Source organism: Sus scrofa, chromosome 7, assembly GCF_000003025.6.
Source record: "Sus scrofa isolate TJ Tabasco breed Duroc chromosome 7, Sscrofa11.1, whole genome shotgun sequence".
In the NCBI taxonomy this organism is placed as follows: Eukaryota; Metazoa; Chordata; class Mammalia; order Artiodactyla; family Suidae; genus Sus; species Sus scrofa.
This window is the reverse complement of record NC_010449.5, coordinates 88575563-88603426: the sequence shown is the minus strand read 5'-3', so window position 1 is coordinate 88603426 and position 27864 is coordinate 88575563. Positions and strand designations below refer to the sequence as shown.

Sequence of the window (27864 nt, the reverse complement as noted above, 5' to 3'; positions counted from 1 at the left end):
GAAGACAGACTTTCCAGAAAAGAAGTGAATCCATGACAATAGCAGAGAAATTGTGCCTTCTACAGTTTTGTAGAGTGCTAACTTCAAGGACAGACTCTTGTGGAATAGTCTGAAATAATATGAAAGAAGTGAAGAATTGGAGGCAATATGCCATTACTGGTAATACTTCTTAAATTCTGTGAAATTATGGCAATTTTCTTTCAGGACTTACCTGAAATGAGAATACTCATTGTTGATCACTTGCAAAAAGAAAGACAACTAAACTCTTAAACTGAAAATAAACACAATGAATTATATTGCTAAGGAAGTTATTTCTCTGAATAAATTGTTATTTTGAGAAATGTGTTAATCCTCCAAAAGAACTAAATATAATGTCAGTGGACTTTTATAAATAATTACCTCTTTATATCACAGAGAAACCTAATTTGTTGCCATCTGTGTTTGCCATGAGATAGTACTTTTCTAGTCATTCTATAGTGAAAGAAACCGGGATTCAGAAACAAGAATTTTAGTTAATTCTTTGGGCACTTCTTATGCTGTTCAGAAGTACCGTAATTAGCCATGTCAGATATTTTATTATTTTGTATTACAGAATGAAAGGAATTGATAACTTTTTGGTAAAGTAATTTTTTAAAAAGAGCCAGGTTGAAAAAGTGCAGTATAAATAAAAGTAATATACAGACAGTTTAACTTCTGAATATAGAGGAGGAAATTTTATTAGGTAAAAGCAATGGATTAAAAATTATGACAAATTCTCTATGTAATCCAGTAACTCCATTTTAAACTAACATACAGAAAATAATCACATTATAGAATGCATTTATATCACTTATCATTGTAATTCATTACATCTGTAGTTTAGTACAGTCAAAATTTAAGCCATAATTTTTTTGTAAATCTTAATTCCATCAGTTAATCAAAAGTTGTTTTTTCAACTATAGTGATCTGGCACTTTTAATTATTGATAGCATTCTTTTATCTTTTCTGTTTCCTATTTATTTGCTAGAAGTCTTAAGTTCTATATGCTTCTTCATGTTTCCAAAAGATATTAGCTATAGTTTTTGTTTTATATTCTTAACATTTCCCTAAGCTTATTTACTTCTCTCATAAAGCATGTGAATTCATGTGAATCAGAAGTCTGTAGTGGATTTCTTGTCTCCCTTCTCACCCTTGTACCCACTATCATACTTTAATTAACTCTTTCTGATTTTCTGTTAGTTTAATTATTAGAATGAATGTTCAAGTTATCATTCTACTTTATAGATAGAAGTGTTAAATGACAATTTCTGCATGTTCTATTATGTGTACTCTAAGTTAGATCTCTTTGTGCAACTCCTTATTAAAACATTTGAAGACATAGGCATACAAAGAAAGTAAACACTTCTGAAAATATATAACATCTTGATATTACAGGAGAAACAACAATATGGATGATGATGATGAATTGGGTATGCAGTTAATCAAAAGTAAAACTACAAATACATTCACAAAGACACAACATGTCTATAAGATTCATACGGTTAAGAAATGTGTGTATGTATATCTATCTACCTACCTATCTATCTATCTCCAGGTAAAAACCTCACAAACATTTCATTTTCCCATGAGAGGTTTTTTAAGATATGTTAACCATTGTTTCATTCAATACTTAGTTTAATTTTATCCTGAAATTTGAAAGCTGCGAAGCATGATGTTATTCATTAATACCAAGAATAGATGTTTAACAGAAACTTATTCTGGCTTATTAGGTTATATTGCTAAGTTGAGAAGAAAATATGTCAAGATAGTTTCTTTTTATTTGTGATTTGTGAAAATATACCACTATCGAAGTAATACCACTTCTGTTTTTCTTTCAAGTAACAGACTGAAAAGGGAGCCTCATTAATAATCGAATTTGTGTCTGGTATATACAGTGAAAAAAGAGTTAAGGCAAATGTTGCATTAAACAGTAAGTGATAACTAGATTATCTTTTCCTGTTAAAATATTGGTCATAAGTGCTTTTTTCTCTACCCACATCTTTTTATTTATACTCTACAGATTTTGGGGTGTAATTTTTAAAACTGTCTAAAAATGATATGTAAGCTATAATTCAATTTGGAATTATGATGATGTAAGCCTATAATTCCAATTTAAGTTTTAAGTTTAGAATTATATGTTTACACAGATATGCGATTATCTCACTTTATAATGTATTTATAGTAGCCTAGCAAGCCCTTTTATTTTAGGAGGGACCCTTGAAGATAATTAGCATATAAAGTTTCATTTTAATATCGCTTTAAGCACTGATGCCTTATGAATAATCTAGTTATTTTTCTTTAGCAGATTTTCCACAAATCATAGATTAGGAGAGTCACCACGAATCAATTTTTTTTCACAACAGAATGATTCCGAAGTGATCTTTACTGAGTTTTCTTGGATCCTTGCAACTGGAACTTTTGGGGTTGAAGAGGTTTGTCAGAAGACAGAAAAGATGGTGTCACTTCAGATCTGATATTCCTGGGTCTGGACTTATAGATTATCTGTTGAAGATTGATTCTTCCCCATGTCCTCTCCAAATTCAGATCTCACATCTCCAGATGTTTAGAAGGCCCTATTTGACCACTGTCACACAGAAAAAGACAAAACTCAAGAAAAATAATATTACACGTTGACTGCTCTACAAGATACAACATAATTCTTAGATCAGATTTTCATGAATTCTGCGACCAGGCCAGCACACTGTTAATAGAACGAAGAAGAAAACAAAAGCACAGTTCCTAGAACTTAGATTTATTTAATTTTTCCCCCACAAGGTAACTCATTGTACCCTTCAAATGCAAGATGTTATTTTTACCAGTATAATTTTTCAGCTATTGAGGCAACTTTTTTTTTTTTCCTCAGATGAGCTAAGATGCAATTGGCAGGGCTCGTCAGTAAGTAACATAAAAAGATAGGAGGTCGGCCAAGTAAAGGAGGGTAGGAGGAAGGAAGCAGTTAAAAAGAGTTTTTCTTCAAATAAAATAATTTTACAATGTACTTGTTAATGGCAAATCTCTGATTGAAACATAGCTTTAACAAATTTAAAAGTTCATGTTCTCTCATGGTTGGTATGCTGGAGGGAAATTAAACTGATGTAAGCTTACCTGAAATATAGTTGGCCATATTTATCCAAAAAAAGTTGTTCTTTTTACTGAGTGCGTTTAGCCATCAAGCTAACATTGTCCTCTTCAAATATTAAGTGTTTTGCACTCCGCAAATGAAAATAAAGTACACACACACACACACATACACACACAGGAGGAGTTTTCAAATTCCTAAGTTCAAAGTCCTCCTAACCTGCCCCATGATTCTGGGTAGAATTATTTTTTTCACAGTAATGCCTAATTTTGTAAAAAAGAGATTTTTTTCTTAAAAATTTTTTCCACTTCAAGAAACACATAAACATTTGAAGGAAACAATGACTTTCATAATCTGGGTGTTTATATTTCTGACATCTAAAAATAAGCTCTGTTGATTCTGATTGGTGTAAGCAATTAGTTTAAGTAGAATAAAAACAATGTAGTAACTTTTAAAATAAAGCTTACCTGGGACTTCATAGGCTGTCTACCTATTATTCCATTCTCAAATAGGCAAGTAGAGTGTTATGCAAATTTTCTCTCATAAAATTATTATTTGCTTTTTAGGGCCACATCTGCAGCATATGGAAGTTCGCAGGCTAGGGATTGGATTGGAACTGCAGCTACTGGCCTACACCACAGCCAAAGCAATGAAGGATCCGAGCGGTGTCTGCAACCTACACCACAGCTCACAGCAATGCTGGATCCTTAATCCACTGAGTGAGGCCAGGGATTGAACCCTCATCCTCATGGATACCAGTTGGGTTTGTTACCATTGAGCTACCATGGGAACTCCATTTCTCACATAAAAGTATTAATTCTGACTCTGGAATGAAATAATGTCTTTTACATTTTTGTCATTCTTTGGCCCTAGAGTTTCCTGTGATTTTTTACTTATTACAGTGGTGATTTGTACATTCTTACATTTAATTCAAAGCCAAGTACTGAACTGCAATCTTTCTTCTACTTCTTTTTTGGCTGCCCCATAGCATATGGAGTTCCCAGGCCAGGGATCACATCTGAGCCACAGTGGTTACCTTTGTCACAGCTGCAGCAACGCTGGATCCTTTAACCCACTGTGCTGGGCCAGGGATGGAACCTGTGTCTTGGCACTGCAGAGATGCCACAGATCCCATTGCGCCTCAGAGGGAATTCTCTGACCTACAATCTTCACACCATCTTTTTTGTCAGCAAATGAGTAAGGCATCGAGAAAAATTATAAATGACATTTTGCCCATCAGTGATCTGCAGTGGATTTTAGTAGAAGAAATGAACAATTCTGTCACTGCTAATGAACTTAATGATATGATTCTCCTAAATATAACAAGGGAATAACTTAAATAGGATTTAAACTTAATGCTAATGGAAACTAAGCATGTGCATGTAAATATGTAAGTGGTATAAAATTTGTTCAAAGTTAGCATGAATTTACAAGCTGCTATTGTCATTTAGTTAGTATATTCACCTATACTCAGAGGCACATTCTAAATCCTTGCACTTTTGCCTTTTGCCAGCATATGAATTTATAAGTAGTTAAATTTCACCTGTTCTTAGTATGAGAGTCTATCCATGTTATCAAGGAATATGTTCTTGAGTTTGATAGAAGGCAATGAAAGTGGGCCACCTAAGTTATATAGATACTATCCATGGAATCTTTACCATCTTATTCTCCTATCCTCACTTTAAAAAAAAAAAAAAAAAAAGCAGATGGTAGAGAGAGATTATTAAAGTAGTAGACTTCACATAGTAATAGCAAAACCTATTATACAGGTCTTAGAAATCAGGCAACAGATGCATAAAATTAAAATCAGATTAGAGGAGTTCTCTTGTAGTGCAGCAGGTTAAAGATCCAGCGTTGCCTGGGAACTTCCACATGCTCTGGGTATGGCCAAAAAATTAGATAAATAAATACATACATACAATCACATTAGATTGGGAGGGGCACTGTTTTACTTAAACCGTTAGATAATTGTTCACTTCTTCAAAGTTTGCTGCTAGGTTAGGGTGGAGATACAACTGTTGCTTTTTTGAAATTGTCTTTCATTTATAAGGCTGTCCCTATGTGGCTCAGTGGTTCAGGTCGCCACTGAGCAACAGGTTTGATCCTTGGCTCTGAGAAGTGGGTTAAAGGCATTGCCCCAGCTGTGGTTTGGATTTAGTCCCTGGCCTGGGAACTTTCATATGCTGTGGGTGCAGCCATTAAAAAAAACATTTTTGGTAAATTGAATTATAAATGGCTAGTATAATAAATTTCTGTTTTTAGACACTCAGATTGTTCTATAAACTTTAATCAATCACAATATAGTAATTAGGGATTTTATCTTATTTTTTTAGCCAAAGAAATTAAAAATTTCTTATCCACATCATTTGCTAAGGCAAAAAGAGGATACTGATGATTCTGGGGTCCTGATTTTCGGAGGGAATATTTTCAAATAATTTGAGTTAGTCAACTCATCAGTCTCATAACCAATAAAAGGAAATGGTGACTGGTGAGGGAGATTAAAACATAAAAATCAGGAACAGGGAAAACAGAGGGGCAAAAAGTCACAAAGGCAAAAATACAGAAGTTGAACTCAAACTGAGCCTCTACCAGGGACTCGAAAAAATGGCTGCTTATACCACTAAATGTTTTAAATTTAAATAAAGGAAATTAAAACATAACAGTATTTAGTACTTATTTCTAAAGCATCATTCCAAATGACCCATTCAAATAAAATTTTGTTTCTGATATATTTTCACATTATTCAACAAGTTCCTCAAGTACCACTATTACCAGCTTCCTCATGAGACACCGTAGATGACAGATGATGAGCTTTGTTACACGTGTTACTGAGCTGAAAAGGCCCTTCTCTGTACTTAATGTAGCTTAGTGGTTAAGAATAGGAATGTAGACATCAAATACGTCTAGTTTCAAATTCCAGCTCTAACATTTAGTTTCTATGTGATCTTAGGAAAAAGACTCAGTCTCTCTGGATCTCAGTCCCCCATCCGGAAAATTAGAATACTTACCTCATAAGGCTGCGAGGATAAATTAAAATTACGTCTGTAAAGCATTTAGAGAGTACAAAGAGTGGTAACTAAATGGATCATGGGATGACTTGAGAGTCCTGGGATGGGTGGTTCATGGGTTTCCAAATCTGGGCTGCAGTTTCAAGTTCTTAACAACCAAATCTAACTCTACTTACTTCAGATCCCTGGCATTCATCCTGTCACCCCCAGTTTACTGCACCCCAGGTATCAGGACATGGGAGACATTCCACAAGGATATGTTCCCATGAAGCATTTTGGTACCTGAAATCTAAGGCACTGTCAATGGGCGGGAGACTTTAGAGCTTGGGCTTGAATCACTGAGAAGCATTTGTTACAAAGGAGGTGGGTGTGGTGAGGAAAGATGAGGAACTGATCTAATGGCAAAAATTTTCCTAACTCATAAAACCCATTTAGAATTAAGAAATAGGAGTTCCTGCTGTGGTGCAATGGGATTGGCAGTGTCTTAGGAGTGCTGTGTTACAGGTTTGATGCCCAGCTTGGCACAGTGGGTTAAGGATCCGATGTTGCTGCAGCTGCGGCTTAGGTTGAGACTGGTTTGGATCTGATCCCTGGCCTGAGGAAATCCATAAGCTGCAGGGCAGCCAAAATGGAAAAAAAAAAGTAGAATTAAGAAATACACCAAGTTGTTTTATTCTCAACTATGTGTGCACATACACGTCCAGGCTTTTCTCTTCTGGTTGGTATTATTTTGGCGTTTTGTTAACAATGACAAGTTTAACGTTTAATTGCTACACTCGTTCTTTGGGGAATTTTCCAGAGATCTATTAAATACAAAGTTTTCTTAACTGTAATATAAAGGAACAGGTATTGTTTAACCAGGGAGAAAGTTGCCAATCACCACCGCCGGCCTCTATACCCACTTTTTTAGAAAATAAACATTGGTATAGCACCTCAAGTATTTACGCTTATCTTTAGTATATTCATAACAGCTGTTTTATTAGGCATTCTATAGCTCTAATTGAATTAATCAAATTATTTTAAACTGGCAAATTATATCCATTCTACTCACCTCACCTAGAAAACTCAAATATTTATTTTTATACGCAACTTTTTTTTTCTTTTTAGGGCCGAACTTGCGGCTTACGGAAGTTCCCAGGCTGGGGTGGAATTGGAGCTACAGCTGCCAGCCTACGCCACAGCCACAACACCAGATCTGAGCCACATCTTCGACCTACAGCCACATCTGCAACAGCTCACAGCAATGCTGGATCCTTAACCCACTGAGCTCTGCCAGGGATCAAACCCACATCCTATAAATACTAGTTGGGTTCGTAACCCACTGAGCTATGACAGGAACTCCCTTATTCAATAACTTTTATATCTTGTTCATACTCTTGTTCTCAACTCCAGTACTTAAATATGATTTTTAGTCTACTATTTTTCCTTTTAACTGGTGCTGACTGCTCTCGCAAACTCGGTCCTTATTTTAACTCTTTAATTTTTATAACTAGCTCCTAGAATCCTTATGTTCTTTTTTCTAATTTTTGTTCATACTTAAACTTCATACATTAAACATTAGCCATGAACCATTTTACTCACATGTCATTTTTCTGAGTATTTTTACTTTAAAAATAGGGAAGATTAAGACAAATTTCTGAGTCCTAATCTGCTTTATTCATCTCTGAGATTTTCAGTCTTGTTTACTAAAAAATTATAAACATGAGCTGCACTGTAATTGGTGGCAAGCTGGTTAAGCACTGACTCCACTCCTCCAGGATTTCTTGGAGAACAAAAGGCCCTTTTAGCAAGACTGTATTTGTGAGACAGAAAGAGAAATAAGATTCTACATCTATCTATCCAGATTTCCCCTTCATTTTCAGATTTAGATACTAATCAAGTAAATTATAAAGGCAGGAGGAGGAGGAGGAGGCAGCTTCCACAGTCTCGATTCATTGCCTTCACAGTACTGGAGGGCAAGAAACAACAGTAAGTAGCTAGAGCTCAGTAGCTCCATCCCAGGAGAGGGAAGTGAGGAAACCAGGCTGGAGAGAAGTGTTGGATAATTTTCATTCCCTCTTTTTAAAAGGCAAGTATTTTTGCTTGCTAATTGTTGGCTGTTAGTATGTATTTAAACTCCCCTTCCTAATGGAATAGACAATCCTTTTTATAGAGTGGTAGTATTTAGAAAGACCTTTGTTCTTTAATGGTGGGAAAGCCGTTGCAATAGTTTTTGAAGAGGGTCATGAAAAAAAGTGGCCCCAAAGAAAACAATGACCACTAAGATACCATATAGTTTGGAAATTTGGTTTGAGTTGATCTTATCTCTTCACACTACTCTCTGATGGTCTCTGGGTTTGTTACAGAACTTTTATCAGGTTCCTATCAGTAATGTATGTACCACATTTCATTTTAAATTGCACTTTGGATTTAATTACTTGATAAACTATCATATCCAAGACTAAGATGAATCACTTTTCTTGCTTTTTCTGCTATATGGCATTTATAAAAATTCATGATTTCTCATTTATCTTGTGTATTTACCCCATCTCTACTTCCCACTATTTTGTCCTAATACTGCATGGCTCCTGTACTATTCCAATTCTTATTTGATGCCTCAACTCCCACAAATCTCTACTGAGCTCAAAGAATAACACTTCTCTTTCAACTAAATCTGTGCTAGTCAATATGTCTCTCAATTTTCTTGGCAGCTTGTTCCTTTATGCAAATTGTATACAAAAATATGACTTGTATATCTTAAAAATTGATATAAACTAAAAGAACAATACTGCTAAATCACTGTGATAATCACAAAATTAGACTTTTAAATATCGGAGTTATTTTAAAATCCTTTTCATTACGAGAAGGATACCACAATGCAAGTAATTCACATTAAAAAGCATTCTATCTAATAGATATGTTGATTGGTGGGCCAGTTTTGCCAGTGTTTTAATTCACATGTAATTCATGTAGACCCTGTGTCAGAAACAACTAAAGGTAATTCTACTTTATCTAAAAACTGATCAGTTATTTCCATATACATGTTCTGTGATTATTTTATAGTCCTCAAATTTCATAGTCCTTTACCAAAAAAAAAAAAAAAAGCATGGTGATAAACTGCAATTTGCCATAACACATTTTCTCCAAATCGTAGTATAAAACACAAGACATTTTTTTTGCACACTCTACTTTTATAGAACAACCAGATTTGTAATTGATTTCTTTATTTTATTAGATTTATCAATATACATGGCAGCTTTCTCAAATCTCAAAGTTCCAAAAGTATGTCATTTTAAAGATGAAAAATCACTTTCCTTTAGATGTCATATTCCTAGAGACAATTAAAGTCTATTTATAAACAAAATAATTGATAAACTAACACACTTTAGAAATCAGAATATTTTAAATTATTTTAAATGAATACAAGATATGCCTTTTTAATTAACTATCATAGTTAAATTTAATATCACAAAACAAAATGACTTGTCCCCACTAATTTCTCAAGTGGGGTAAAGTCATTGGGTTTTACACTTAATATAAGTTTTAAATGTGATTATTAAATGATAATATTTTATCAATTATAGGAAATATTCATTTATAGTCATTTCCTTAGGTCCATCCATCTTTTTAGGCCAAGTTTGAGCCCATGTCAACCTTCAAGGTTAGATTCAGTGCACCTAACCTGCCTAATAAGTTGTCAATTTAAGAATATGAATTTCATTGATAAGAAAGGGAAATAAACAGTGGCTAAATCACTGTTCAACTTGCAAAAAAAAAAAAAAGCTAGAGTTAATGAGAGTTTCAAATAACTAATTACTTAAAAAAACTTTTTCTTAAACAGAAATGGCCAATGTCGGGTTTTAAATTTCAGAGGGTAACCTTAACCAAAAAAACAAAAACAAAAAACCCCACATAAAAATAGTGAAGTCATCACCTTATTGATAAGAAAACTAAACTTTAATAGTCATCGAAGGGGTAAAAACCACTTGCAGTCTACATTTAAAAGTAATTTTAATCATAGCTAAAACAAACTAAAAACAAAGAATTCTATTAAGAAATAACAAAAATGATAGACATTTAATATCACCTAAAATGTAGATACTTAATATCCTAAACAAAAATATTAAAGATAAAAGGGACTTGGAATTTTTTTTCAACACTTCAGCTTATAAAATCACTTTCTAAATAGCTCATATCCTTTGCTTTGGTGTTTTGTCTGCTATCAACTAAACATTATACAGTAGAAAATCACTTATGTTCTTTTCAAATGCTTGGCATTATAATGTGATCTCATATCTTTCCTCAAATTAAACTTTGCTCCACATATTCCACATGTATACAGATGAACATCCATGTGCTGTTCCAACTGTTCATTATTTGGGAATATCTGAAAGCAGACCTGGCATATAGTCTCACCAGCAGATAAATGAGAAATCATATGCCGTACATGGTCATGTTTTCTGAAGTTGCCTTGATCACAAATGGAACAGACATACCTGGCCATGCCTTTGTGCATATCATTGTGCAGTCGCAACTGACGTTCTCTTAAAAACTGCTTTCCACATGTCTGACAAACAAACTGCTTTTCCTTAGTATGAACAGTATAGTGTTCTCTTAAGTGACACCGCTGATAAAATCCTTTTCCGCACAGATTACAAAAATGCTTTCGTCTGTGATCTCTTTCGTTCTCTTCCATGATGGCACTCTTAAACATGTCTTGGTCTAGGCAGCTAGACATATGTTCAACCACTAGATTTTCAGTTTCAAAACGCTGGCCACAATTAGGACATCGAAAAGGACAGGCAGAATGTTTAAATAACTGCTTTTTTTGGATACTGTTTATCTGGAAATGATTGTCCCTAAAATCATCCAACATCTCAACAAACATATCCCTTATTTCAGACTGCTCATCAGGATTCTCTTCCATGTCCATTTTCTCCTCGGCATTTCCTAACCCGTTCATCGTCAGATCTTGGGGCTCTCCACACCTCTGGGCATGTTCCTGAAGCTGTCTTCCTTTCACAAGGATTTGTCCACACTTGCCACATGCACAGATATTTTCGATGTGTTTGGCTAAGTAATGAGACGACAGGTCCTCCTCGGTTATCGTAAGCCCACAAAGCTCACAAGATGCATTTTCTGTATCCTCTTGTACTGGACTGCTGTTGTTTGGGGGCCTCATGTTTTCTAGACCACCTCTTTCATCGGCATTTATTGACATCCGAGGTTTTAGAGTTTTCCTCCCACTCTTTTTAATACTGACATCTTCTTCAACATAGTATCTATAAAATGGCTCTTCAGGTTCGTCTTCTAATTCATCATTGTCAGTGGACTCATTACAGTCTTTATCAGTAACTTTAATAATGTTAAAGTCTTTCAGTTCATCTGTAGGAATATCTTCCGGTTCCATCTTGATAATGATTCTTTTCCTCTCGGCAGCTCTGCTTTTTTCTTCACTGGCTAGTTCAGTCTCCACTGTGCTACTTTTTCTGCTTCCAGTGGTTGAAGTTGAATCATCTGCGGCCTGGCTTGTGTCTCCTCTGTATTTGTCCGTCTGTGCACAAAATGCTTTAGAAGAATCCTTTTCACCAAATTCAGTTTTGATATTACTGTCTTTTCCATCTCTGATATCCACAATTCTGTGATAGGATCTTGTGTTTTGGTAAGAATGTCTGTTAGTACAGGTTAGCACGTGCTCATCTAATAATTTTTCACAGCTAAAGCCAAATCCACAACTATCACAGGTAAAACTCCGTCCAAAGCGTCGTGACACACGTTCTTTTGGAGTTGATAATTTGGACACAGAACTCTTTTTACACACATCAAATAGTGGTTCAGGAAAATTACCTAATTGCAAAGATTCTTCATCAGGCTCTCTATTATGTGGTGTATTTACTGTTGAACTTGGCTCTGCACACCACCTACTGGCTTCACTGCCATTTCTGGCCACAGTGTCTTCATACATTCTTACCCCAAATATCATTTTGCTGTTCTGTTTGCTAGAAGCAGAAGATGAACATTTGGAACTGGAACAGTCTGCGTCTTGTATGTCTTCTAAGCAGTCAGGAACATTGTACAGCTGTAGGTAGTTCATTGCCACTTTAAACTGCTCAAAACTGGAAGGAGCTGTCATAATTTTTCCTAAATACATAAACTGCAAAATGAGATCAAAACACTCGGCACTAATTTTCATGTTGCTGAGATTCAGTTGTGCAGTACTATGCTGATGGTTCATGAAAAACATTCTAAAATAGGAGCTACAGGCAGCTAGAACTGCTTTGTGTGCTTGAAAGTAAATGTCATCAATTGCGATACAACAGTCACAGAGAAAACCCCATTCCCTTTGGTTGTTTAGCTGCTGAAGGACGTAGCTGCTGTGGCTGGGCTTTGCCATCTTCTATTAATTAGAGACCTATGTAAAACAAAAATATTAAAGTCAGACAAGGTATCAGAAAAGCACTGGAAAAAAAGAATTAATTTTGATCATGACTTGTGTGACTCTGTTATTACAATCTAGGTATGACTAGCTTTCCATTCAAATGTGGCAAAACTCAATAGCAATTTGAATTGAAAGTTAGTAATCTGATTGCAGAGTATCAAAAACTTCTTAAGACGATTGATATAAAGGAATCACTGCTCATCCTTAAGTGTGATGCGGGTATTTTGGTTGTGTTAAAAGAATCCTTATCTTTTAGATATATATGCGGCTGTATTTATTGATGAAATTATATATCCATGACATGCTTGAAAATAATCCAGTGGGGTAGGTGTGAGGGCTACAGATGATAGAAAATTGGCCAACTACTGAAACTAGGAGGCAGATATAGTTCTTTTTTTTCGTTTTTTAAAGTTGATTTACACTGTTGTGATAGTATAGTTCTATCTGTGTATGTTTGAAAATTTCCTTAGAAAAATTCTACTTACAAAAGCTTATTAGATTACATGGAAATGACATCAAGTAAATAGGTCTGATCAACATTCATCCCTTTTCTTAATTATTGGAGAAGCAATAATTCTGTAGAGTCAGAGTATTTGTCTTATATTGCTCGGTAGGCAGTTTACAGTATAAAGATGTAGTTGCTCTATTTGGGAAGGAGGTTTCTATCTTTAGATTGTAAATTTTTTTTATTTTTCAATCATTAAAAAGAAGCAACAAAAGTAAAACATGCTCATAGAAAAAAACCCTGAAATATAAAAGTACATAGAATGAAAACACGCCTTAGTTCCCATATCTCTTTCCAGAGGTAACCTCTCCAATTGTATATCTTAGAATCTGATTTTGTGTATACATACAGAGTCGATAGTTATTGAATACTCGCTATGTGCCAGGCACATAGTTTTGCTTTTGTTCTTTTGCTTTGTTTTGTTTTTTTACCTAAATGGTATTGTACTGTATGTAACTTTCCGCAACTAGTTTTCTTCACTTATCAACATATAGGAGACACTCTAAGTATTTTTAATGTTCAGATTTGATGCTGAAAAGGCAAGAAAAATATTAAAAGCATTAAATGTCCTATTATATCACAAAGGTAAAATAATATCTGATTTTAGCCTTAATTTTTAATCTGTAAATACTAAACTTCAGAAGTTATCTTCTGAAATTAGCTTAAAAACAAGTACCTGCGCAATTTGACTGAACATAAAAAGAACATTCAACAAGCTGTTTAGGGAAATAAACGTTTGTTCTTCAGTCCCCAGATCCTTCAATCCCTGCAGTAGTAATGAAAAGATTATTTAAAGATTTCTACTTGCTTTGTATAACAGATGACATGTGGATCACATACTCCTTTCCCCCTCTACCTAAAGACACCTCACCTCCTTCCTCCTGTCTGAAGACAGTTACATAGTAGGAAAGTGCACCTGGTGAAATGAAAATGGGTTATAATGAAACCTACTGCCTTCTTAAAACTGCAACCACTAGGCCTTTTCTGTAAGTCAGATCAGGTATTTCAAGGAGGTACAACATTTCAGCCTTGTGTAACCCTAACCCTAACCCTGAAGTCATGTTCAGTATGTACGTAAATACAGAAAGCAATGTATGCTCAGATATTTATCAGTATGTTATTTCCAACTTGAAATGCCTGGTAACAAGTGAGGTGTAAGTAGACCAAGGCAAATCCACTTCCTAAAATTCACTGTCATGTGGCCTTTATGAAAACTATATTTATGAATGAAGACTGTAGAAGAAAATGAGAAAAATTTTCAGGGTATGAAGTCAAATAAATAAACACAGGCTATGAAACTGTATAACAATTATGTAAAACGAATCCACCCAACAACAACAAAATCTTATTAGAGGGGTTTAAAAAAAAAAAAAAGAAAAAAAAATTGACCCCAAACCCATTTTATGTAGTATGAGATTTCTAGGTCTACAGATGTTTTATAAGATTCAGAGAGATTTTTAGTGAATAAAGAGGTAGAGGGATATCTCATAACTTTTTCTAGTAATGAGAGTTGTTCACAAATGAAACAAACCCATCCAGAGGAGAATGAGTGCCCTGTGCAAAAGCAGGGACAAATACTGAGGACAGTGTGGTACAGTGCAAGGAGCACAGACTTACTGGATCACATAGGCCCGAGTTCCAACCTGGCTTTGCCACCCTGGGTAACTTGTTTGTCCTCACTGACCCCCCCCCCCAAGTTTCCTGAACGGTCAAAGTGGGGATAATAATACTTGAAATAACATATCGAACATGAGGATTCACAGGAGCAATGTGTAAGGTGTATAGTGCTTGGCATGTGATAATCAATGGAAGTGACAGTGGCAGTGTGGTGGTGGTGACGCTCACTTAAGCACAGAGGTTAAGTTTGACTTGATAATCTTCAAGTTTCCTTCCAAATAAGAGTCCAACAGTATGAAAGTCAGCAGTTTTTCTGTTAAAACTTTCAGATTTTAAATACCTTGTACTTGAAAGAATGATATTAAGAGCTTAAAAGTTTCAAGGACCCTTCTAACCTAAAGGAAAGGTAGTTCTACGGTCAGCAACCAAAATTAATGTAGCTACAAAGAAGACCAGTATGACAGGCATATTTGTAGCCAGTCAAAATCAATTACATTAGTGAACATATATTCTGTGTTAACATAAACAAAACACTAAAACAGTAAAAGCATCAACAGCATTTTGACACATTTATTAATCCAACAAACATTTTTTATGTTGGTATACCAGGCACTACATAAAGTACTGAGAATCAGCAATAGCATAGGTATTCTGTAATCTCAAGGACACATCGAGGGGAATTTCGTCTTGTTCTAGATGAGTGACTTCATTCAACATGTACCCAGCAAAGCGCCTACTCTATGCACAAAGGGCTGTGCTGTGGGGGAGAGAACAAGGGCTGAGCATGAATCCTATCACCTCCAAGTCTCTCTGTGTTTCTCTCTTCCCCTCATACAGCTGGAAGCTGAAGAAATACCTTTTTGCCTAAAATTATTGCTTGACCTAAAACTAGTTTCATTAGTGTTATTATGCAAATGCCCAAGTTCCGAGTAAAGCTGATTTTAGGGAGAGTAACTTAATAGCAATCATTCACAAATTAGTACCAACAACTGTATTCTTGTTACACCTAATTCAAAAAAGCTTTGAGAAGGCTTAATAACACCAAAACAAAAACAAACAAAAAGGCAAGAGCTGGAATCATGGGTGAAGGATCTAAATTTTTGTAAGACTTTCACCTTGTTATGTCTTGAGAATAACTTTTGCATTAAAATATTTGTATTTCACTTTTATTAATTAATTTCACTCAAATTCCAAAAGAAGTTTGCTCAATTTTCTTTAACATCCTTAACAATTCTACCTAAAAAACTTAGTGTTTTAGGTGAAATGAGTATATCTGAAAAACTTTACTATAACTTAGAAGTTAAAGCTTATAAACAGTTTTTTTTTCATGATTTTGATTTTTTACATTATAGCTGGTTTGTAAACAGTTTTTGCTTTTGTTTTTTTTAGGGCTGCACCCACGGCATTGGAGGTTTCCAGGCTAGAGGTCCAATCGGAGTTGCAGCCCCTGGCCTACACCAGAGCCACAGCAACACTAGATCCAAGCTGCATCTGTGACCTACACCACAGCTCGCAGCAATGATGGATCCTGAACCCACTGAGCGAGGCCAAGGATCAAACCTGCAACCTCATGGTTCCTAGTCGGATTTGTTTCCACTGCGCCACAACAGGAACTCCCTATAAACAGTTTTTAATACAAGAATTCCTTTTATTTCAACTGTTCTTGTTTTTATAACAACGTTCTGTGATTGCTTTTGTTTGTGTTGCATCACTAGTAGAACAAGTTTGTACAGCTAGAAATCAAGGGCTAGGGATGAGAGCAAAAATGTCAAATGTGATCCAAAGCCAAGGGTTTTCTCTTTTTTCCCCTATCTTTTTAGGGCGGCACCTGCGGCGTGTGGAACTTCCCAGGCTATAGGTTGAATCAGAGCTGCAGCTGCTGGCCTATGCCACAGCCACAGCACAATGGGATCTGAGCTCTGTCTGCAACCTACACCTCGGATCACCCACTGAGCGAGGTCTGGGATTAAACCTGCATCCTCATGGATACTAGTCAGATTCTTAGCTGAGCCACAAAGGGAACTTCACTAAGGGTTCTCTTAAGGCTAGAAGGATACCCATTTTGGATGGAATAAGGAGTTAAGTGATGCAAACAATTTTACACTGGGAATTCCCTGGTGGCCTAGTTGTTAAGATTCTGCCCTTTCGCCCCAGAGGCCCCAGGTTCAATCCGTAGTCTGGAAGCTGAGACTCCACATCAAGCCGCCTCATGCCACGACCAGGAAAAAATAAAAATAAAAAGGAAAAAAGAAACATAAAATTAATTTTTAAAAAAGTTTTACACTGAATTTCTATTTATTTTTTATTGGTTATGCCTATAGCATGGAGAAGTTCCTAGGCCAGGGATCAAACCCAGGCCACTTCAGTAACAAAGCTACAGCAGTGACAACATGAGATCCTTAACCCACTGAGCCACCAGGAACTCCAACCCTGGATTTTTAAAATTTTAGTTTGAAAAAATTTAACCAGCTCATCTCAAATTCAAAAACAGTGACGGAGTTTCTGTCGTGGCTCAGTGGTTAACGAATCCGACTAGGAACCATGAGGTTGAAGGTTGATCCCTGGCCTTGCTCAGTGAGTTAAGGATCCAGCATTGCTGTGAGCTGTGGTGTAGGTTGCAGACACAGCTCGGATCCCGAGTTGCTGTGGCCCTGGTGTAGGCCGGTGGCTACAGCTCCGATTCGACCCCTAGCCTGTAAACCTCCATGTGCTGCGGGAGCGGCCCAAGAAATGGCAAAAAGACAAAAAACCAAAAAACCAAAAAACAAAAAACAACAGTGACCATGCACATTAAGAATATTCATAAATTTACATATTCATAGGCTTTTAGAAGTTAGAGGTCTAATCTAGTCCAACATGCTTACTTCAAAGACAAAGATGTGATGCTGTTAAACAATGTATCAGGGGGTTCAGAGAAGGGTGGTAAAGTAGGTACTAGGAGTCCTGACCACCCAGATGGGTACTGACCACTGAACAGTGCTTACTACATACTCCTTGGTACTATGCAGTTTGCCCTTCTGCAAAGAATAGTCAACAAGCACTAGGCATGAATCCTTAACAGAATTATTAAGGCTCTTCCACCAAACACTACCCCATCTGAATGCTATCTGTAATGTGGCTGCATCTACATACACGCATCTAGCCTTATTCAGTAGATGTGTTCCCAAAATTATACTCTGTAAGCTATTTCAGTAAATTTCTCACTGATACAGTAAGGTTTCAGAAATACCTTACCCTCATTGCTAAATCTCTGAAATTAAAATAAACAAACACCAAGTTTTGCTGGACATTTCTTTTGCCTTGGTCTTAAGTCAAAAGATAATTTAAGGGTCTATAAATAAGCATATAAAGTGAATGAAGAACTTAAAAGGAATTTTGGAGTGACTCCTTCTGTAAGGCAAATAATCACCCTCTAATCTGTGTCACAGACGTGCATTACCAAGGACACTCCCCTGGGAATGACTGGTATAGTCTCAGTGACGCTGCAGTAGAGCCTAGTATCGGACTCAATTCAGGATCCCAATCTCCACACCACTAACAATTACCTCTGGGTCTCAAACATTTCAGTATATACACTCATTTCCTTGTACCTACTTCTCTGTCTTTTATGACTGACGTATGTACATGGATTTAACTTCAGGGCTATAGACTGGCTTCTTAAGAAGCCTGAAGGTAGTGAAAGGATCCTCTCCCGTGTATACATCCGAGCATCAGGATGTACTTGAACATCTACGGGGTTCCTAACAGGGCATAAAGCATTGAGGTGGATGATGGAAAAGGATAGTATACAAAAGAGCTAATTACATATGAGGGATTAGATTTTAAACCAAGAAACAACTTGAGAAATTTAAATACTGAATTATTTTGACTTAAGTTCAGTAAGGGTTTAGAAAGAGAAAAGCATGAAATGGTACTAGAACAGTACTCTTTAGGAAGGACTTAAGTGAAGCTTTGACAAAGGAGTAATACAGAGAAAAAAAGAAAGAGAGGGAAAAACACCAGGTATGTGTACTGGTGTGTATATAAACAACTGGGGAGAGGTACGTACGTAGCAGCGTAAACCAGAGCTTGGGAATGTAACGTTGAGGAGAGATAAATCTGTTTTACTGGGCTTGCTATCAATGTGCCAGGATCTAGTCTAAGCAGGTGTGGGTGATATCTGCTTAAACTAGAGCCTGGCATATCAACAGTAAGACACATATAAATATGTCATGTATTATAGATAAAACATATATGTATGTACGCATTAAGTATGTATATCATTTTACCATTTAATCTTCATAACAATCCCTGCAAGTATGTACTGTTTTAAGACTCCTTTCCAGATAAGAACACAGAACACAATGTTATAGAAACTTCCTAAGGTCAGAGGACTTGGTGAGATTAGAACACAAGCAATATGACTCTTGAGCCTGAAATCACAGCTTTAATAACTCTGCTACCTAGAAAAATAAAGTCACCTTTTAAAAATTCTTCCCTAGGATACCATTTTCTAGGGTATACAATATTCCAATCTCTAAATTTTTTTTTTTCCTTTTAGGGCCGCACCTATGGCATATGGAAATTCCCTGGCTAGGGTCAAAATGGAGCTACAACTGCTGGCCTGTGCCACAGCCACACCAGATCCGAGCCGCATCTGTCACCTACTCAGCAGCTTGTGGTAACACAAGATCCTTAACCCACTGAATGAGGCCAGGGATTGAACCCACATCCTCGTGGATGCTATGTCAGGTTCTTAAACCCACTGAGACACAACGGGAACTCCATCTAAATTTAAACCTAATAAAATTCTTTAAGGTTTTTTTCCTTGAGGTTTCCGGGAAGGGCCAGTTGTATAGGCTCCTAAAAATAAAAGATTTTACTTCAAGGCACTGAAATTGGACAGACATGATCAAGTTTAGAAAATTTTATTCACTTTTTAGAACAAGCATGCTGCTGGCTGATTATTAGACTGAGAATTCAGTACTTAGTACAAGAAATTCTGTAATTATAACTGGATTATGTTCCAAACCTTTATTTTTTAGTTATTTGGAACTTGAAACACATATCCCCATAGAAACAAAGCTATAAATGGTGGCTCCACTCTGTGCTCACACCATAAAGTCTTTAAAAACCCTGACATGGCCACGTATTAATTCGTCCTAACTGTGCTGTAGTAGCATCTGCACTTTTAGCACTAACAGAGGTACAGCAATGCCTACTACATTCAACTCTGCAGGGTGGGCATGAGGCTTAATGGCCTTTGTGTTCCCTGTGCCTAGCCCACTTGCCACAAAGTTGGCACTTAATGCATGCTTGTTAAATGAAAGTATTAAATAGGAGACCAGGGGAGTTCCCGTTGTGGCCCAGCAGAAACGAACCTGACTAGTACCTGTGAGGATGTGAGTTCCATCCCTGGCCTCATTCAGTGGGTCGGGAGTCCAGCGTTGCCGCGAGCTGTGGTGTAGGCTGCAGACTCGGCTTGGATCCTGTGTTGCTGTGGCTGAGGCGTAGGCCTGCAACTGAGCTCTGATATGACCCCTTGCCTGGGAACTTCCATATGCTGCAGGTGCAGCCCTAAAAAGCAAAATAAATAAGAGCCCAGGAAGCAGACACTGAAAGATTTGAATAGCAGCTCTATCACTTATTTAGCTATGAATTTTCTTTAACTCTCCAAGCCTTCTTTTCTCATCTATAAAAGGATAACCATACTCTTCACAAAACTCTCGTATTAATTAGAGGTGACAAGTGCTTTTTTTAATCTGAGCGAAATACAATTTTTCTTAAATATTAATGTCATCATGTGGACAAAATTCATAAAATTTTCCCATGATCAAGGTCAACCTGTTGCTTTATAGATGAGAAAACAAACTGAGGCCCTGAGAGGTTAAGTCATATACTCAAAGTCACATCTAGTTTTAGTGGCTTACAGGATAGGACCTTGGCCTCCTCAATCCTGGTCTCAGGCTCTTCCTACTATTCCAACAGCAGCCCCCATATATGGCAACTCCTGGCTGTCAGCTTTCTCCTCTGCAACAGTTACATTTTCTGAAAAATAGGAGCTATTCAAATTCGCAAGAGTTGTTTACACTTACACAAAATGGCCCAAGACTATTATGCTTTTGGAGATTGTAGTTTGTCAGTTGGTTAGTATTTTTCTGTCTCCTTACTTGTCAAGCCAACAGCTGTCACTTCTAAAAGGTGTGTTGCTCTCCTACTGCCCACCATTTCAATGTTATGAGTTATGAAATTAGACAAAAACTCACTGAAACTGCATCTATAAAAAAATATAAATAAATTTGCTGTGAGGACCTAGGGACATGTTCTAGGAGTAAGATCAAGTTTTAATTCCTGCACTTTTAAAAATCTATTTTAATTGCTGAAAGGCAACACAATGCTTGACTCTTTTGCTTCAGCCCAGGGGCACGGGACAGCTGAGGCTGTCAACAAAATAACTTCTGAATGAGTGTTACTGTACTTAAGCTGTTAGGTTTAGGAAATGAATTTATCCACACAGAAAGCAAAGGGAACACAGTGGCTTCTGAAATATTCCTCTCTTCCTCCAGGAGTGGAAGAAGAAAAGCATTTAATGGCAGGCAGTCCACATTTTGATCTGTTCATCCTAAGGAGGCAACATGGCATCTTTTGACCACCAGGGGGCACCGGGTGAACAGCAGGCTTCTCTCAGCAGAAAGCCGCTTCACCACTTCACCAGGAAGTCCCTTTTTGCACGTGGCATGTTAGGGTTCATTTTGTGGAACTTCTATTCCAGAGTGCTACTCACTCTGTGGTCTGGGATCCACCTAAAACTGATCCCCCCCTGTCTCCACCTACATGCCAATCACTCAGGCTACTTGGGAGTCACCTGGGACTTCTTCCTCACCGTTAAGTCTTGCCAATTTTGTAAGTCTCTCTCAAATCTGCCCCTCTTTTCCACCCTTACCTTCCCTTTCCTTGAGGCCTCTATCACTACTCTTGAATTATTACAACAGCTCCCTAACTGGCCCCTCACATCCATCCCTCTCCCTCAAAAATCAGACCCTGTCAATTCTGCTTAAACTCTTCTATGGGTCCTTTCACACACCCTCAGGCTAAAGGACAAACTCCTTAGCAAGGCGTACAACAGCCCTCCTTGCCCACCCATCTAGTCTCCTATTTTGGCTACTTCCTCCTTCCAACTTCATGTTCAGGTACCATAAAACTGCTTGCGACCCCTCCCACCCACATGCACTTCATGTATTTCTCACCTGAATTTTCACTCATGCTGATCTGGTTCTTCTGAACCCCCCACATATCTTTTAAGAATCTTTTCCTCCAGAAAGCCTTCTTTAAGACTTCACTCTCCTACTGTTTTTGATATTACTGTGTATTATCTCCTTATTCTGCATTTATTACACTACTTTTTAAACATCAGAACATCAACAGAAAGCCCAGACTAACCAGACTGTCCGAGTTCAAATTCTGGTTCTGCCACTTATTAGATGTGTGAACTTGAACAAGTTGCTTAACCAATCTGTGCCTTGGTTCTCTGATCTGAGAATGGGAATGGTAATCCTTCCTACCATTTAGAATTACTGTAAGGCAGTGTCTGTTATGGAGCAAGTGCTAAATAAGAATCAGCTACCACAGTTATCTATGTGTTGGTCTCCCCATTAGACTATGAGCAACTTGAAGGCCAGGGCTTTGGCTTGTTCGATTCTCTGCAACCCAGTATGTGCTCAGTAAACACAGCTGAGTGAAAAGTGGTGAGGCAACTCTATGATGATGGGAGAGACTACCCAGTTGCCTTCTTTCAGCAGGCCTAAATAAAAAAATACATATATATAAATACATGTACATATATAAAATACATAAATATATGTATTTTTTTAAGGTCCACACATTTTTTTAAAAAAATTGTACTGTTTCTAATTTTGTAGATGCAAGTGTTTAATTTTTAATTGTAACCCAAATCCTGAAAACATCACACTTTTATCTAATTAAAAGTCAATGAAACCAATAAAAAGAGTACCATAAAAGTATGTTCTTTCTAAGAAGCTTAACTCCAGTTTTAAGCCTTAAATCTATTTAAGATTTAAGATTCCCCCTCATCCCAAAGCAGCTAACACAGCAAAAACCTTCATGCTTTCATACATGCTCCTCCTTTTGCTTAGAGCCTTTCATCGTCCAGCTCACTCTCTTTAGGAAGTTCTTTCTGATCCCTGGGTAAGGCAGACAGCCCTCTTCTGTGCTTCCAAAACAGCCTATACCTACAACTAAGGGGTGACAAATAATGTATCAGCCAAACCAGGATGCCTTATCTACCCCTGCACTCACAGCAGGGATTACAGTGATGTGGGTCCCCTCGTTTGTGGCAGGCTCCTTGAGATCAGGGCACGGTCTCAGTCGTCACTGACTGCATCCCCTGAGCCTCTATTAGCTGCCTGACATTTAGTTGATTTTGATCAATTTTTGAATGAACAAGCATTGAAGTAGACACTTTTATTTTGCTTATCAACTGTTCGCATTACTTCAATTATGGCAATTTTTATGTAGTAGTCAAAAAATTAAAAAGTGATTTCCCATATGTTATACAACTGATTTTCACAAGAACTGAGGTAGGTATTTTTATTACCCTCTTTTGGCGAATGAGGAAACAGGTTCAGTGGTTGATACTCAAGTGCTTATAAGATGGGACTCAAACTTTGACTCTCTTGATTCAGAGCCCTAAGTTTCAGTTTTTATAAACCAGAAAACACTTTCTGGCAATGACTATTACCTAAAGTGTCTCTTTGGACACTCTAAACTACCCAGAATCACCCTATTCTCAAAAAGGCCCATATTACAGGCAAAATGCCTTGCCCCTTCCCATCTCCTCTTCCACCTGCTGATTCCCACTGCCCATGAGAGCAAGTCCTCCCCTAATACAAAAGACTTAAAGTGAGGATGGAGCTCTTCGGTTACCTCTACGAAGGATTATGTGCATCTCACACAGACAACAAACAGAAAATCTGGTTGGTGATTTAATTCTTTCATTTTCCAATTTCATTTTGAAAATGATTTTAAACTCAAAGCAGAGTAATGTAAAAAACTCCCATGTCCCCAACACTCTCAAAAACCAATGCTGTGATTTAACTTCTAGGTACTATTTTGGGGATTTGTTTTCAGAATACCATCAATTACTTCACAGCTCACTCCTCTTGAATATACCAGGCTAAGGAATAAGTAATTCTGTACTTTGACTACGACTTCTTAAAGTTACTACACAAATGACTCTACCTTCCACAATGTAAGTATAATTAAGAAATCTATCTTAAGCATGTATCATCTTCTTCCAGGCCACATCTAAAAACCGCAGTCATTAATCTCCTTCCTCTAATTTCCTTTGCTTGATGTTTGCCTCTGGATATTGATCAAAAGAGACCTCGCACCTCATATCAGCACAGAGATATCTTGGCAGTGGTCTTTATGGCAAGTACACCCACTTCCTTCCAACTATAAATTATGAAACTCTTTACAAATGTGAGGGTTTCATTTTAGGAGGTTGGTCAGTAAAAATCAACCCCTCAGAGGCTTGACAACAACATTAACATTAAATGTGTGACAACTAGCCCTCCAAGCTCCAGCAAGCACTTCATAAGGACAAACCTAAAATAGAAGCCCTGTTATATTTAAACTCTCAGGTCTGTTACTTAATCACAGAATTTTAAATCAGTCCAATACAAGACATTCCCCCTTTTCCTCTCTACCTGGCCAATTCTTAACAACCTGAGTCGTGAATACAGAACATGAGCCCATGAATCATCATGGCCATCTCTAGGCAGGGTGAGGCACACGTAGCACATTATGACCAAATGTTGCCTTCTTTCATTTTAAACAAGGAATTGATTGTTAACAGTGATAATCTCTGGGGAGTGGGAGTCAGAATGACTTTCATTTTTGTTTTTTATGTACTTCAGTATAAGCTGATTTTTTACAAAGAGCATGGATTTTATATAAAAACATCTCCAGTTTTCTCCAGTTTGAGAAAAAAATAGACATGAATCACCTTTAATTTGGTTCCCATAAGAGAATAAATTCAGTATTTTATGGTAAGAGATACCAGTGCAAAATGAAAATATCAAGAGAAAATATTCTATAGAGACCAAAATGACCTCTCAAAGCAGATGTTTTCCAAACATATCTTGATTTGGGGGGGGAAGACAACATATTATGGCTTAAAAGTAAAAATCTATGGAAAATTTTTCCACATTTTCATCCCAGATGGTTTCATGCCCTTTGGGCCAGAAGCTTAATAGCAAAAGCTTAGCACTTTTCTGGATGGAGGGAGGAGGCCTAAAAGCAGGCACTTGTTTTCTCATGCATGTTAGAATGGGTGGGCTGCAAGGAACACAGAGACACCCTTAAAGAGCTTCATGAACTAATTCTTCCCCAGAGCCTGGCAAAAGAGGAGAATAGATAAACAGCACAAAAAGTTAGCAGGGTTAAGGCAAAATCAAACACAAGGTCAAGAGCAAGTGGCTGATATGGTGCTCTGCCCTGCTAAGGTCCTGGTTAAATATGGTTTCTCTTTTCTCTGACAGTGATGCACCAGGGCTCCCCACTTCCCCCAAATTAGGCCATGTTGGGTAGGAAGAATAGAAGGCTTCAGGTAAGACTGCTCCAATGAGTTACTCTATACCATGAAAATCTGGTCATAAAAGACAATCTGCTTTAAAATGAGTATAAGATGTTGACTCAAGGTTCCACTCACAGATTGTATTATTTTATTAATCTTTGGAAAAACATTTTACCTTCACTATGCTTCAATTTTCTTTTACAACGAAGAAGCCCCCACCTAGTTTCCAAAGCTATTCAGTTATCATTGAGACTTTATTAGATATAAGTAATTCAAAAGGAAAATTTTGAGGTTCTGGTGGCCAGCCATCATTCAAGTTTCTTCTTTTTGTATCCCAATTCTCCTCATCGTATCTTTTTGCAATGACAAAGTTTCATAATTTCAAAGGAGAAGGTGATGATTAGTTTGGAGTTATCATGAAAACTGCATCCTTCACCAAATCTGCTCCAGAGTGCCTTGAACTTCAGCTCAAGAAATTGATTCCAAGTCTCAAAAAGCCTGGGACCACTTCTTGGGTTCGAGTGTCAAAGGGAAGCGTTCCTGGCATAGTTTTTCTGCCTGGAAATACACTTGGCCAATAAAGAACCTGCTGGTATCTACCACGTTGAATCTCAATTTAGGACTATTATTACACAACAGACAAATGCCCTACTGTTCCCAGAAAACATCAAGGACTTCCACCAACATCTCCTTGACGCTCCCAATTTGGAAAAATGTCCTGTCAACCCTGCAGACAGATCACGTAGATGTGCTGCTTAGGTAGGAAGGGAGACTCGGAGGATAGCTGAGCTCAGACAGAAGCCTACATATTTTAGTGGTAACGACTCTCGATTTGCATCCAACCCATTTACCGAAAACTTCTAGTGAGCTCCCAACGCTGGAAGCGAAAGCACTTTTCTCCCAGGAAACATATCTTTCCACTGAAAATTCCCCAACTCGAGACCTACCACTTTTTACTGAACAAAAAGCGTGTGTGCCGGCGGGGTGGGGGTGGGGGGAAAGAGCGTGGCAAGAATTTGCACGGCTCTTATGCCTCCTCCCTCGGAGCGCGCCCAAGTCTGCGGCCTCGGGCTCCGGGACACTTCCCCTCCCACCCGCCGAGAAGCCGCGGCTGTAAGTTGAGAGAAGCGGGCTCTGGGCACGTCAATCAACCGGGTCCTCCCGCCTCCCGTCTACACCTCCCCCCCCCCCCCCCTCAAAAAATAAAGGCAGAGAAAGAAAGGAAAAAGAAGGTAACTAATTTGGGAACTAGTCTCCGTGGGCTTCGCCTCCGACCCAGGGAGGCCGCACGTCCCCGACCAGACGCGCCGGAGGGCGGCGGGATCAAGCAGGCGGCCCGGCAACCGCCTGTCGCCGGGTCCTCGCAGCGCGTCCGCCGCGCTCTGGCTCCCCGCACGGGTCGGCGCCGCTCCGGCCCCGCACTCCGTCAAGCTCGCGGCCCGTCACCCTCCCGCCCGGGCCAAAGTTGCGCAAATAGCCCCACAACTGGCAAATACTCACCGGCCGCAGCAGGATCCGGGGCTGCGGAAATTTTAGGGAGTTTAAGGCAAATCAGCCACAGGAAAGGCGGGCGGAGACGAAGGGGCCGCGAGCTGCAGTGGCGGCGACGCGCGGCGCTCGGGCTGGGCTGCGCGGAGAGGCTCTGGCTCTGCCAGGGACTGTGCTGCAACAAAGGACTTCCGCTGCCGCACAGCCGCGCCTGCTGCACCGCACTGAGCCGGCCCCGCTTACGCGGCGACTCCGGGTCTGCCCACCAGTTCGCTGCGGCGTCCGCCAGCCTTCCCCTCCCTCTCGACCGCCCACCCACTCCGCCGCTGGCTGCTAGGGGCACCCGCGGTCGCCTGTTTGTTGCAACAAGTTTCTGCGTCGGGTTCCGAGGAGGCTGGCGCAACCCGCACCGCGGGGGCCGGCGCGGCGACAGCCTGACCACCCCTCTTGCCCCTCTCCCTAGGGTAGGCTTGGGACCTCCTCCTCCTCCTCCTGTTTGCACAGCTGGATGGGACTGGGCTCCTCCCGACTCCCCAAGGGCAGGATGCTGCTTTCCCACTCTGTCCAGATGTCAGACCCCGGCCCCATAGGGCCCAGCAGCTGGGCCCTCCCTCACGGTATGTCCCTGACGTTCTGGGGGCGCCAGCACCCTTGCTCTGTCCCGTGCGCGGCCAGCTAGTTCAGGGTCGCCCATTGCCCGCGCTCCCCCCACTCCTGCCTTCCGTGGGCCTGTCCGCCTCTGGCCTTGAGTCACTTCCCCCGCCATGCCCAACCCCGCCCAGCCCGCCTCCCCTCCCAGGCTCCCGTGGTTCAGCTTCCCTGGCCCCGCGCCCTCACCCCTCAGCCCGCGAGTATGCGGGCGCATCCTTCCCTGCCCCCACCCCGAACTGAGGGGTGCCCGTGCTTTTGCACACCCCAGGGAAAGTCCCCGGGTCACGCGGTTTTGTGTGGGGAGCCTGTGACGCTCAGGCTTCGCTCCACGCTTCCGCCTACAGAGTCACGACTAGCGACCGTGGCAGAGGCACCTAGAACGCGGGCCGACCCCCGCCAAGCCACTAGAGCGGGCGAGCAGGCGGGCGCGCACGTACGCACGCACGCACGCACACTCCGGCCCCAGCGCCCCAAGTTCCCCGGCTACCAGGCGCGCGGTCACGT

General features: G+C 39.1%; 1 protein-coding gene across 2 annotated transcripts; it reads right to left on the bottom strand.

Annotated features, from left to right (window-relative positions):
* Nucleotides 701-27864, bottom strand: ZBTB1 (zinc finger and BTB domain containing 1). 2 transcript variants are annotated; one of them, XM_003482279.4, is made up of 3 exons: nt 26722-27436; nt 10581-12496; nt 701-2602 (listed from the first exon to the last, which is right to left on the bottom strand). In XM_003482279.4, exons 2-3 carry the CDS (start codon nt 12476-12478, stop codon nt 2566-2568), a joined length of 1935 nt encoding a protein of 644 aa, XP_003482327.1. In that variant the 5' UTR covers nt 12479-12496; nt 26722-27436; the 3' UTR covers nt 701-2565. The 2 variants fall into 2 exon arrangements, with proteins under 2 accessions (XP_003482327.1, XP_005666364.1); XM_005666307.2 differs by lacking the exon at nt 701-2602 and having other exon boundaries at nt 9274-12496; nt 26722-27864.

Coding starts and splice junctions, on each gene's coding strand:
- ZBTB1 (XM_005666307.2), bottom strand. CDS start 12,478: ATGGCAAAGCCCAGCCACAGCAGCTACGTCCTTCAGCAGCTAAACAAC.